This window comes from Pempheris klunzingeri, chromosome 22 (assembly GCF_042242105.1).
Source record: "Pempheris klunzingeri isolate RE-2024b chromosome 22, fPemKlu1.hap1, whole genome shotgun sequence".
In the NCBI taxonomy this organism is placed as follows: Eukaryota; Metazoa; Chordata; class Actinopteri; order Acropomatiformes; family Pempheridae; genus Pempheris; species Pempheris klunzingeri.
In genome coordinates, this window is record NC_092033.1 from 15,972,346 (window position 1) to 15,985,070 (window position 12,725).

Here is a 12,725-nt window from a genome sequence, read left to right on the forward strand (position 1 = left end):
AAACTCAAGCATCAAAATACAGTATCAGTCAAAAGTTTGGATACACCTCCTCACTCAATGGTTTTTCTTTATTTTTATCATTTTCTACAATGTAGATAATTTTTTAATTGAAGACATCAAAACTATGAAGGAACACATTATTTATATGAATTTATGGAGTAAACAAAAATGTGTTAGACACACCTATAGGATATGTAGGGGCAATTTAACAAGGAAGGAGAGTGATAGAGGTGGTGTCAGATGACCCGGCCTCCACAATCACTCCACCTAAAGTTGGACTTTAGAGTGAAGGAAAAGCAGGCGACAAGTTCTCAGCACATCTGAAGAAACTCCTTCAAGACTGTTGGAAGATCTGTTTTCCAGATGACGACCTCATGACGACTGAGAGAATGCCAAGAGTGTGCAACGCCGTCTTCAATATTAATCTACAATGTAGAAAATAATGGAAGTAAAGGAAAAGAAAAACCACTCAATGACAAGGTATGTCCACACTTTTGACTTGTACTGTTAAAGAAGTTAAAGTACTTGCGATGCAGAATGGCATATCTCAGAATTCAAATGAATATTATTATATTATACTGATGCACACATGTATGCAGCGCTCTAATGTTGCATGTGGTAAAGGCAGGGCTAGTTTGAACTACTTTATCTAAAATAATACATCCTGATTTCTTAGTTGATTATATATTGTGTTAATCTGAATCTGTTCCTAAAACTTTTAAATAAATCTAGAGGAGTAAACACTACCTAGTGCCTCTGAGATGTAGTGGAGTTAGTAGTAGTCATAATGACTAGAGAGGCGCTATACAAATACCGACCATTTACTTTCCACCACTGACTGGGGCATGAGGAGGAGACTTTTATTCAGGCCTGTAGCATTTCTTTTCTTTTGCTGTTTAATGCTAAATTTATTTGAAAGTGTTATGATTGATTTTTTTCTTTTGACTTTGCGTATGTTCCATCCATCCATGTTGTGTTTTGATGGTTGATATGCAGTGGTGTTTTGTGATCCAGCGGGGAAGTGAAAATAGCTAACTATTCTAATACAGCAGTGATAATACATTTCACTGATAACACTTAAATTCCTGTGAACTATAGTTAACAAAATGAATACATTCTGTGTGTATGTATGCCTCTTAGCTTTAGTACTTTTTCGCTTGAGGGATGAAGGGTTAAGTGATGAAGGAATGAAGGGAAGAAGGTAGGATAAGGGAAAGAATTGAGATTGTATATATATATATATATATATATATATATATATATATATATATTATTATTATTATTATTATTATTAGTAGTAGTAGTAGTAGTAGTAGTAGTAGTGGTATTATTTGTATCATTATTTGTCATTTTCAGTTATTTCACATTTCACCTGGTGCAGTCATTTACCTCTGTGTAATAATTTGTAATAATAATTTTTAATACATCATTTTTTATACATACTTTATATATTTATATTTCAACTTTGTGTTTGAAGTTTATTCTTATTCTTTTGGGGCTGTGTGTAACAAAAAGTAATTTCCCCCTGGGGATTATTAAAGTAATTCTGATTCTGATGTCACACTATTTGTGTGGAGAGAATTTCCCAATTTGGTTCAAGTCAAATTCTTACTCTTAGCATAACAAGATGTCAGCTTCTTTGTTTTTTTGTTTTTATTCTTTCATTCAGAACCAGGTGATCTGGTCACAGCGCTATACTGCAGTCATAGACGAAGACTGATCACTGATCATGAAAGTCAGAGCCTGGATGAGAGGGGAGGTCAGCAGTGGCCTTCCAAAGTACAGCACCATCTTCTTCATTCTGGCTTTGGCTGCCTTCATTTTCCTGCTACGTTACATGGAGGTCCTGGAGGTGAGAACTTGGGTTTTAGTGGGACATCTTGAAGGGTGGACCCAGTCTGAAGTGTTTCATATTAGATTGTTAATATGCTCAGGATAACAGTGATGTTTTTATTCAGTTATTTCACATTTACATTTCTGTTTTTCTTTGTGCTCTTTTCAGTGGATTGACGTCGGCAGCAGTAAGCTGGAACGAGCTAAGGAAAACTCTACATCTAAAGAAATAATGGTAATCATTTACTGCCTTGGACTTGGACTGTGTCTGAAAGGTGCTACACTAATAAACCTCACCTTTCCTTGCCTTGCCTTGCAGTGTTCAAAATTCAAAGATCCTCCTGAATCATCCGCTTCACTTTACCTCCACCTCCTCCACTGTGATCTGTAAATTCATTATGATAAATCAATGACGTTTGGTGGCTTTAGCTTGGATTCACCTCATCACTGAAACTGATGATTTTTACAGTTCGTGTGGTTCGATCCAGTCTGTATGCAGCAACATTTAATTGCATTTTTCAGTCATGAAAATTCTTTTATGCCAAAAAAAAACCCCAAAACATTAATTTTTACTGAACAACTGAAACACAAATACAAACTTGACATTTGGGTTCTTTCTTTGTTAATATTATATTATATATATATATATTGTTAAGAACAGGCTATGGGCCATGTATCATGGACTTTTGATTTTTGGACATTTTGTGTTTGTGTTCCTATGATTCCCTGTTCCCACTCTGTTTGACAGTGAAGATCCAGCCGTAACACCACAGGCAAGTCAGGGAAGAAATTTCCTGCAGCTAACAGCTCAACACTTCTCATCAAGCACCCAAAATATTCAAATAGTTATGTTGTGCTTTGAAGCAGGAAGAATCTTCTATCTTGGCCTTTCTGTTTTATTTAGTTAATTTTCTTTTACTTAATTGTTTAATTTTAGCACCATCTCTCTCTCTCTCTCTCTACCCCCTGCCAGTTTCAGCATAAAGTAAACTCCTCCATAAACGCCACCATCATTGTCCAAAGAGTTTCCACTGTCCCTGACACGCATCAAGGCTTCTGCTCCTTCCAGCCACTGTCCCCTGAGGACGCTCAGGAGGAACGCCTCCTACTAGACTCCATTACTTGGCCTGAAACTCCAGTTTTGCCAACTCCTCTTTCTCTGGTGAACACCACTGATCCTGCCCACAGCAACTTCATCATTCTACCACCACAGAGAGGAGGAGGACAGTGGCATGTAGGGGATCAGCTGGAGGTTATGATCAACATGTATGACTTCAAGGGACATCCCAAGAAATCTGGGGGAGACGTCTTACTCGCTCGGCTGCACAATCCAAAGCTTGTTGCAGGTGTGGTTGGACATGTGGTGGATCATCTCAATGGCAGCTACTCTGCTGTATTCACTTTACTGTGGGAAGGAAGCGCACAGGTTCAGGTGATGCTAAACACCATCATGTTAAATGTGATTGTACTATAGGTATTTCTAATCTATCTTCTAACTGACCCTGCACTAAGTCCCACCCCTCGAACTGACACAGGTCAATTATAGTGTATAGTGTAGTTGAGACCCCATCCGTGATGTCTTCAACTCCCACCTACGGAGGAATTTCCCAGACGTCCCGTGGAGCTTTCAGAATCCAAGTGGCTCATGTTCAAAGCTTCCATTTCGATTCAAGAATCCCCACATGAGCAAGCATCAGATAGAGAACACAACCAGTACAGAACCAGGTTGGACAGAGAGAGAGAGAGAGAGAATAATAATAATAAAAGCAACTATAGTACTGACAATAGAAATATAGATGGATGGATGACTTTCTTTGTCTGTACTGATATGAATGAACATAACTGGACTAAATGAAAACTCTCTGTCTCATCAGGTGACGCTGGTTCACCCTAGAGAGGCTGTCACAGTGCTGCACAGGCTAAACAGCAAACAGCCTGATAGGGTTTACTTCAAAAGCATCTTTCGTTTAGGCTCACTCTCTGAAACTACCATCTGTGACATCTGCCTGCGTCCAACCCGACAGCCACTGTGCAACTACACTGACATCCGTACAGGCGATCCTTGGTTCTGCTACAAGCCAGAGAAACTGAGCTGTGATGCCAGGATCAACCACTACATGGGAGGATATAGACATACTCTTGAGGCCGAGGAGAAGAAGCTCTTTCAAAGGTGAGTGAGCAGAGCGACGGGACTGACTTGTGAGACCTCTAATAAATACATACATACTGTGTTACCCACGCATTGCTTTGGTGGAAAATTTCAGGAGTTTGTAAGTACAGGCAATAAATACTGAATGTGGAGATGTTTAATATTTCAAAGACAACTAGTGCAGCGACCCAATGGTCGATCTGAACACAAAGTAACAAGAATCTATACTTAGATGATGCTGCTACAGCGCCACTTATTGGCCCAATGGCACCAAATTTGCCATGGTCACACATGTCCACCAAATGTGGTGCAATAACATAAACCATTCAGAAGATTTGACATTTTTTTGTATTACTACCCTGCCCACAGCAGTTGAGTAAATGATTTGAAAATGTGTGAGAGTTAACACCTTCACTTTGGTAACTAGGTTGCTCAGGTTGCTGGTGCCTACAAAAGGTTTCTAGTTTTCTGGGTTCTTTCTAGGGGTGTTGATGTGGCTCTGAACCAGGGTTCAGGGTCACTGGGCCAGATTTAAAGTTGTTTTTAGCAGGGGTCAATTGGTCAGAAAAACTAAGTAGGTGGGTCTTAAAAAAATGAGTCAAAAGGAGTCAGGAAAGGCAGTCTCTGCAGTTGAGCTCAAGTAATCTTCAGGAGTCAGAGTTCAAGGCAGCACAAACCTTTAATGCCGGCAGCAAAGGGAGAACAATCTATCTGCACATTATATACAGTCAGAGAGTTCTGAGCTCTCACATACATTGCACCAGCTTATATTCCCTAAAGGCTCCACCTGTTTTCCTTTCGTCACATCATAAAATGACCAATCGATTTATCCTGCAACATTACACCATTATATTCATTGGTCAGTTTTGGGGCCTAAACTTTGCCATCCTCAGAGTGGGAATTCTAGGGACTTTCCAGCTGCCTGCACCTGCACGGGCATGCTTCCCTTTTTTTAAATTTACGCTATATAAGCTTTACACCAGTATCTTTTAAACTTGCCTTGTTCTTATCTTTCCAAACTAAGTTACTCCTTTTATTACACCCTTATTTCTTAACTCTCCTTTGCTGCCTTTTTTTTTAAAAAAAATGACAGTGTTTAATGTAAGTGCACTTGTTTTAACATACAGTGTAGTGTAAAAAAGACAAGTGTTGCGCTAAAAGAAGTGAAGTTTGCAGGCTGCCATATTGATTTAAACACTGGAACTATTGAAATAATGGAGTAAACACTAGAACAGCTACATATATGCTGAAGGATGTTATGTTGATTGAAGTTTTAGTAATTAGTCTGACTATGACTTATATTCTTCACCATGGTTTGAATACATTTACTCCTCACTATGATTTTACATGTACTCATCACTGGACTGAAGTAAAACTGTGTGTATCCCTCACTCATTGACCCTCACTGTATCACATATTTACTCTATGTTAAAACAAGCGCACTTACATTCAACACTATAATTTTTAAAAAAGGCAACAAAAGGAAGCTAAGAAATAAGGGTGTAAAAAGAGGAGAGAGCTTAGAATAAAAAAATAAGAACAAGGTAGGTCAGAGAAATATTGGTGTAAAATGTATACAACATAGCATATAAAAAAGGAAAAGCATGGTGCAAGTGCAGGTGGCTGGAAAGTCCCTACAATCCCAACTCAAGGATACATCACCCAAGTCCCATCTGGTCAAGAAACATAATGGTGTAATGTTACACTACCGACACCTGACCAATGATTATAATGGTGTAATGTTACACTACCGACACCTGACCAATGATTATAATGGTGTAATGTTACAATATAACTAGATTGGTTATTTTGATGCTGTGATGAAAGGAAACCAGGTGGAACCTCATGAGAATACAGTTGCAAGAAAAAGTATGTGAACCCTTTGGGATTACTTGGATTTCTGCATAAATTGGTCATAAAATATGTTCTGATCTTCATCTAAGTCACATCACTAGAAAAACACAGTCTGCTTAAACTAATACTGCACAAAAAATTATAAGTTTTCATGTTTTTATTGAACATAACATGTAAACATTCACATTGCAGGGTGGAAAAAGTATGTGAACCTATAACTGGTTGACCCTCCTCTGGCAGCAATAACCTCAACCAAACATTTCCTGTAGTTGCAGATCAGACCTGCACAACGGTCAGGAGGAATTTTGGACCATTCCTCTGTACAAAACTGTTTCAGTTCAGCAATATTCTTGGGATGTCTGGTGTGAATCGCTCTCTTGAGGTCATGCCACAGCATCTCAATCGGGTTGAGGTCAGGACTCTGACTGGGCCACTCCAGAAGGCGTATTTTCTTCTGTTGAAGCCATTCTGTTGTTGATTTACTTCTATGCTTTGGGTCGTTGTCCTGTTGCATTACCCATCCTCTGTTGAGCTTCAGTTGGCGGACAGATGGTCTTAAGTTTTCCTGCAAAATGTCTTGATAAACTTGGGAATTCATTTTTCCGTCGATGACAGCAATCCGTCCAGGCCCTGAGGCAGCAAAGCAGCCCCAAACCATGATGCCCCCTCCACCATATTTCACAGTTGGGATGAGGTTTGTTGTTGTTGGTGTGCTGTGCATTTTTTTCTCCACACATAGCGTTGTGTGTTCCTTCCAAACAACTCAATTTTGGTTTCATTTGTCCACAGAATATTTTGCCAGTAGTGCTGTGGAACATCCAGGTGCTCTTTTGCAAACTTCAAACGTGCAGCAATGTTTTTTTTGGACAGCAATGGCTTCCTCCGTGGTGTCCTCCCATGAACTCCATTCTTGTTTAATGTTTTACTTATTGTAGATTTGTCAACAATAATGTTAGCATGTGCCAGAGATTTCTGTAAGTCTTTAACTGACACTCTAGGATTCTTCATCACCTCATTGAGCATTCTGTGCTGTGCTCTCACAGTCATCTTTACAGGACGACCACACCTAGGGAGAGTAGCAACAGTGCTGAACTTTGTCCATTTGTAGACAGTCTGTCTTACCATGGACACATGGACATCAAGGCTTTTAGAGATACTTTTGTAACCCTTTCCAGCTTCATGCAAGTCAACAATTCTTGATCGTAGATCTTCTGAGAGCTCTTTTGTGCGAGGCATGGTTCACATCAGGCAATGCCTCTTGAGAACAGCAAACTCAAAACTGGTGTGTGTTTTTTATAGGGCAATCTCATCACATTGATTGGACTCCAGGTTGGCTGACTCCTGGCTCCAATTAGCTCTTGGAGAAGTCATTAGCCTAGGGGTTCACATACTTTTTCCACCCTGCACTGGGAATGTTTACATGTTGTGTTCAATAAAAACATGAAAACTTATAATTTTTTGTGTGGTATCAGTTTAAGCAGACTGTGTTTGTCTAGTGATGTGACTTAGATGAAGATCAGAACATATTTTATGACCAATTTATGCAGAAATCCAAGTAATCCCAAAGGGTTCACATACTTTTTCTTGCAACTGTATAAGCTGATGTATTGTATGTGAGAGCTCAGAGCTCTGACTGTATGTATTGTGCAGATAGACTGTTCTCCCTTTAAAAACCGGCATTAAAAGACTGTTTGCTGCTCTGAACTCTGTCTCCTGAAGACTGCTGAGATTGACTTTCCTGATCACTTTTCTGACTTGAAGTTTTGATCTATTAGCCAAAGTGTTCTCAGATCCATTGCGCACTGTTAAAATAACTATAAATCTGGCCTAGTGGCTTAGAACCTTGGTTCTATGCCACGTCAACAGCATACATGTGATACAGTGAGGGGCAATGAGTGAGGATCACACACAGTTATACTTTTTTGGTCCAGTGAAGAGTACATACAAACCATCGTGAAGAGTATATAAACTATATTCTGAGTGACTGTCTACTTTAGTTTTAGTGTCCCCTTTTATTCTATCCTTACGTTATCAGAAAGTTCAAACACTTCACACCAGCATATTTCTTGTGACTCCAGTGATTCTACACTATTACAGTGTTTATAGCAGCTTACATATTTGGATTTCTTTAAGTACAACACTTGTCTTTTACACTACAGTATGTGACCCTCTGAATATGCTTAAATTCCACAGTGCTCTGTAGAGTCCTGAAGAACTACATAGTCTGGTGATAATTATTTGTGCGTTCATCACTGCGACCGACATCCTCGACATTACACATAGTCACAGGTTCTATTTATACAACAATATCAGTTATTGTACTCCTTTCTTGTATTTCTGTTGTTACATTGTAATGAGTGTAAGAAATAATTTATTGTTTTCTTCAGTGGTGTCAATATGAAAGTCTCCATTCGGGCCTCAGGACCTGCCAGTGTCACTGTTTTCCCAAAAGGGGAAGGTAAAGCACATTTTTTTTCTTTTGCTGCCTCTAATAATTAAAAACTGAATGTAATACGGACAATGAAAGTAAAACAAGCAGAGAGGAAAACATTTTATCCCTTTCTTTTGAAGAGAGATGTATTCTGGCCAATTTGAAAAGATGGAGCATTAAGCTAAACGTTCCTGATGCAGCACCAGCTATATCTATATCTATTCTCTTGGAAGTCTTAAACAAAAACAATGAATTTGTAACACATAGGTTTGGGAGATACCTTTGTTTAGGTATTTTAATAGGTTTTGTTGACTATCCTTGCCCTTTTATTTCCTCTCAGGCCAACCACAGGTGCAGAACAGCAGTATGAATTCTGGACTCTCTGGTTATTACTACCAGGGTGTGTGGCGAGCACTAGATGGCACCACAGTTCGCCAATTCAACAGCTCTGCCATCAGTCAGTGTCTGAAAGGCAAGGTGGTCCACATGTATGGAGACTCCACCGTCAGGCAGTTTTTTGAATACCTCACTGCAGTACTACCAGGTAGCTGATCCACAGAGATTTCTGTCAACAGTTTGATTTTGTTCACACTGCAGTCTAATCTGTTCCCTCTGTCAAATGTTTAGATCTTAAGGAGTTTAACCTGCACAACCCGAAGAAAACTGGACCTTACATGGCTTTGGACTATGCAAACAACATTTTAGTGAAATATCGCTTTCATGGTACTCCTATCCGTATTGCCCCTGTCCCAATCAGTGAGCTGCGTCACATTGCTAATGAACTTGATGATTTAATTGGAGGCACTAATACTGTCGTAGTTTTTGGCATCTGGGCTCACTTTGGCAGTTTCCCTATGGAGGTGTATATCCGGCGGCTGCAGAGCATCCGCAGGTCAGTGGTCCGGCTGCTGGACAGGGCTCCAGGCACAGTGATCATCATCCGGACAGGGAACCCCAAAGGTATGACGCTTACTGCAGCACTAACAAACAGTGACTGGTACTCAATGCTGCAAGACAAGGTGCTCCGAGCCATGTTCAGAGGTCTGAATGTTCATCTACTGAACGCCTGGGAGATGACCCTGGCCCACCACCTGCCACACGACCTCCATCCACTACCTCCCATCATAAAGAATATGATTAATGTAATTTTGTCCTACATATGCCCTCAAAAGGGTGACTAGTTGTCTATGACCAATACTATGGGGTTCTAATTACAATAAGATGAAATATGAGGACATCCATCCAGCTGCTGTCTACCTTTAAGAGATAACGTGTATTTCAAGGTAAAATGTGGTCACTGCAGTTTATCATAGTTTTCTTTTAAGTTGTGTTGTGGTTTCTGGAAACAATAACAATCCTGTCATTTCAGAATCGACTTAGAAACCCTCTGTAAATCCACATTGGTCACTTTCAGTTTTCATGAATCAACTGGAACTTGAACCACTTATTTTTTGGGGAAATATTACTATTTGACTGTAGTGTAAAGGAATAGTTTGACATTTTGGGAAGTGCATCTATTCACTTTCTTCTTCATGATTAGATCAGAAGATTGATAAAACTCTTGTATTTGTCCTTTAACCATGAAGATGAAACCAGGAGGACAGTAAGCTGAGCTTAGCACAAAAACCATTAAGTACAAACATTTATGACCATTCACTGGGGCAGGCAGGTAACCAGGCAGGCCTTTCTTATTGCATGATCCAAATCTTCATCAACCTAGCTACACGAAGGCTGCAAGCTCTAAGGTTGTTGTTGTTTCACATAGCAATCAGGACAAAAATAGGCACAAATAACAGGCTTATGCCCAAAGCCTGCTCCCTTTCAGTTAACATGTTATTTCTCTTTTGTCTCAGTTTAAAACAAAAGTGGCAACAATTTGTGGTAAAGTGGCTCCCTGGAGTCTTTGCTAGTTGCCTCACAGTCTCAAATTGTCCTTTGTACACTAACTAGATATGCTAGTTTTAGTTTATTATTGAGCTTTTAAAAGTGCTGGTACATGAATTTTGTTACCTTCAAACAGAGCTAGGCTAGGCTGTTTCCAGTTTTTCTGCCAAACCAGCTGGCTGCTGGGTTGCGGTGACCAGATGTCCCGATATCAAGCTGGGCGTGCCGAGTCCCGACAGATTTGTAAAACACTAAATTACCACAATGATATAAAAAATAGATGTCATTACATTTTCTGCAGCTTTCAAATAAAAACATCCTAATAAAATTGAGATCCACATCACTGGATCTGAGCATTTTAGTATGAAATTATATCAATAAGATAAGATAAGACTTTACACCTTTTCCCATAGGATGGAATATTGATAAATAGTTACTCCTACAGGACACAAGGGGGAGCTGTGTCCTCAAAAATGCAAAACACCTGAACCAAAACTTCTACCTGCACTGTGAAATGAACTCGTGCAACGTTTCTCGGATCGAGGAAATGACCAGTGTTGCCAACTCCTCAGTAAGGAAAGTAGCTGTTGGCTGTCCAAATCTCAGCCCAGAAGCCCACGCCACTGCTGGACAATCTTGTCTATCTCTGCAGCAGAGTAGCCAAGGAGCTTGGCTAGTTTTTTCTCTTTCTCCCAGGCTCTTATTGTGCTTTAGAGTTTCCTCTACATTGAAAACTGACATGTACTGCAATGCTTCAGTGTTGTCCTGCAGTCTCACCCTCAGCTCATCAGAGAGGGAGATGGTGAAGGCTACACACCGCTTTCTCACACTGTTCTTCTCTTCAGGCTCAAGGTGGAGCTCAGCTGCCTTTGACTCAAGAAGGTAACCAATGTACGGTTTGGGACTTTTGGACAACATTTGAGGATCACTGTAGATGGACTAGGGGGCAGCATGGTGGTGCTGTGGTTAACACTGTTGCCTCACAGCGAGAAGGTTCCAGGTTCAAATCCCAGTTTGAACCTGGAATCTTTCTGTGTGGAGTTTTGCATGCTAGCGTGGGTTCTCTCTCTCTCCGGGTACTCCGGCTTCCTCCCACAATCCAAAAGACATGCGAGCTGGGTTAATTGATAACTCTAAATTGCCCGTAAGTGTGAGTGTGAGAGTAAGTGTTTGTCTGTCTCTGTATGTGGCCCTGTGATTGGCTGGCGACCAGTTCAGCTGGGACTGGCTCCAGCTCCCCCACCACCCTGACGGATAAGAAGTATAGATAATGGATGGATGGATGTACATGGAGTATAAAACCTCAGCCATGTAGCAGTGTTCACTGGACTTGGTGAATGTGAAACACACTTTAAGCACCTCCCACTGGTCCAAAATGTGTGAAACCGCTGGTTCAATGGAGAGCCACCGTGTGGCACACAACTTGGTTATCTGGAAGGGTTTCTCCCCACAGTTGATGCTCTCATATATGGCTTTGTAGGCCTCCCTGCGCTTTGGAGACACTGAAAAGCAGTTCTAAGTCTCCCGTACCAAGTGCTCCACACTACTGGGGGTGGTGTCATTGGAAGCATGACTTACAGCGAGCTGCAGAGAGTGACACACACAGCGAGTAAGAACCAGATCTTTGAGGCCACACTCCTCCTTCAGCACTTTATGGAGCTCATTGTTAGTCCCCGTCATGACGGAGGCATCGTCGGTCCCTGTCCCCAGGAGTTTGTCATTTTTAAGACAACACTTCTCCAGGAAAGCCACAACAGCTCAGGCTATAGATCTGACATCTCCTCCCTCCAACTCAACAAGCCCCAGAAATGTGTTTGGTGTCACTAAAGCACCTCATCACCCCCCCAGGTACTTAGAAACACCTCCATCTGTGGACTCATGGAGGAGGAGGAGGCTGAAACGCTGCTCACCCACATCTGCCACCAACGTTTAGAGAAAGTCTGGTGCTAGAACACCATGAATCATTTCCGTGCACTTTGTCCTGTGCATTTAGAAGTGAGGAGCAGCAGTGGAGTCTGAGAAAGCAGCTTCACACGCTTCCCCAGTGTGACCACATGGGCGGCTGTGGATCAGTGGTAGAGTGGGTCGTCCCTCAATCAGAAGGTTGGCGGTTTGATCCCCAGCTCCTATGGGTCAACATGACAGCATGGAACATTGTACCTTTGAGACTGCTTTTACCATAAATATGGTAACATATAATTTTTCAGAAAGTTGTGTGATAATATACAGGTAGAAGTTTGAGTTCAGGTGTTTTGCATTTGTGTCCTGTAGGAGTAACTTTATCAAAGTTCCTCCACTCGTTTTCTCTTTTTCACTGTTTTTTCTTTGCATTTATTATATCTTCATATATTTTTACTTTTCATGAGTCATTAAATGATATGTGTTAGCACTGTTCATTTGGGATTTGTGAAGTGTGTGGACCTGCCCGTTGTGCTCTTTTCTGTCCAGGAAGCCACATATAGATAGAGGCCAGATATGGATGATGCTCACTTATTGAGGTTGAGGTTTCGCCAAGCAGGAAATTGTTGTATCTTCAGTGTACATTATCCAACCTGCTCCAAACTTGTCATTAAT

The 12,725-nt window shown here is 40.8% G+C and overlaps 2 protein-coding genes and 1 long non-coding RNA gene across 6 annotated transcripts in view; 2 read left to right on the forward strand and 1 right to left on the reverse strand.

The window, feature by feature from the left end:
- The window catches only part of LOC139221955 (NXPE family member 3-like), a 265,241-nt gene that overhangs the window by 54,585 nt on the left and 197,931 nt on the right, over positions 1 to 12,725 (reverse strand). The gene's annotated exons all lie outside the window — the stretch shown is intronic.
- LOC139222206 (uncharacterized) lies at positions 413 to 2,243 on the forward strand. Its single transcript, XR_011585912.1, has 4 exons — positions 413 to 480; positions 1,670 to 1,852; positions 2,003 to 2,068; positions 2,153 to 2,243. It is a non-coding gene; the product is annotated as an uncharacterized lncRNA (long non-coding RNA).
- LOC139221960 (NXPE family member 3-like) overlaps positions 2,801 to 12,725 on the forward strand; it is a 40,718-nt gene continuing 30,793 nt past the window's right edge. Inside the window, exons 1-5 of one of the 3 annotated variants that reach the window (XM_070853910.1) lie at positions 2,801 to 3,265; positions 3,708 to 4,003; positions 8,224 to 8,294; positions 8,608 to 8,811; positions 8,895 to 9,495. In XM_070853910.1, the coding sequence (XP_070710011.1) occupies positions 3,089 to 3,265; positions 3,708 to 4,003; positions 8,224 to 8,294; positions 8,608 to 8,811; positions 8,895 to 9,448 (1,302 nt within the window). In that variant the 5' untranslated portion in view covers positions 2,801 to 3,088 and the 3' untranslated portion in view covers positions 9,449 to 9,495. Of the gene's footprint in view, positions 3,266 to 3,707; positions 4,004 to 8,223; positions 8,295 to 8,607; positions 8,812 to 8,894; positions 9,496 to 12,725 lie in introns of those variants that run through there. The other 2 variants (XM_070853908.1, XM_070853909.1) reach the window with 2 other exon arrangements.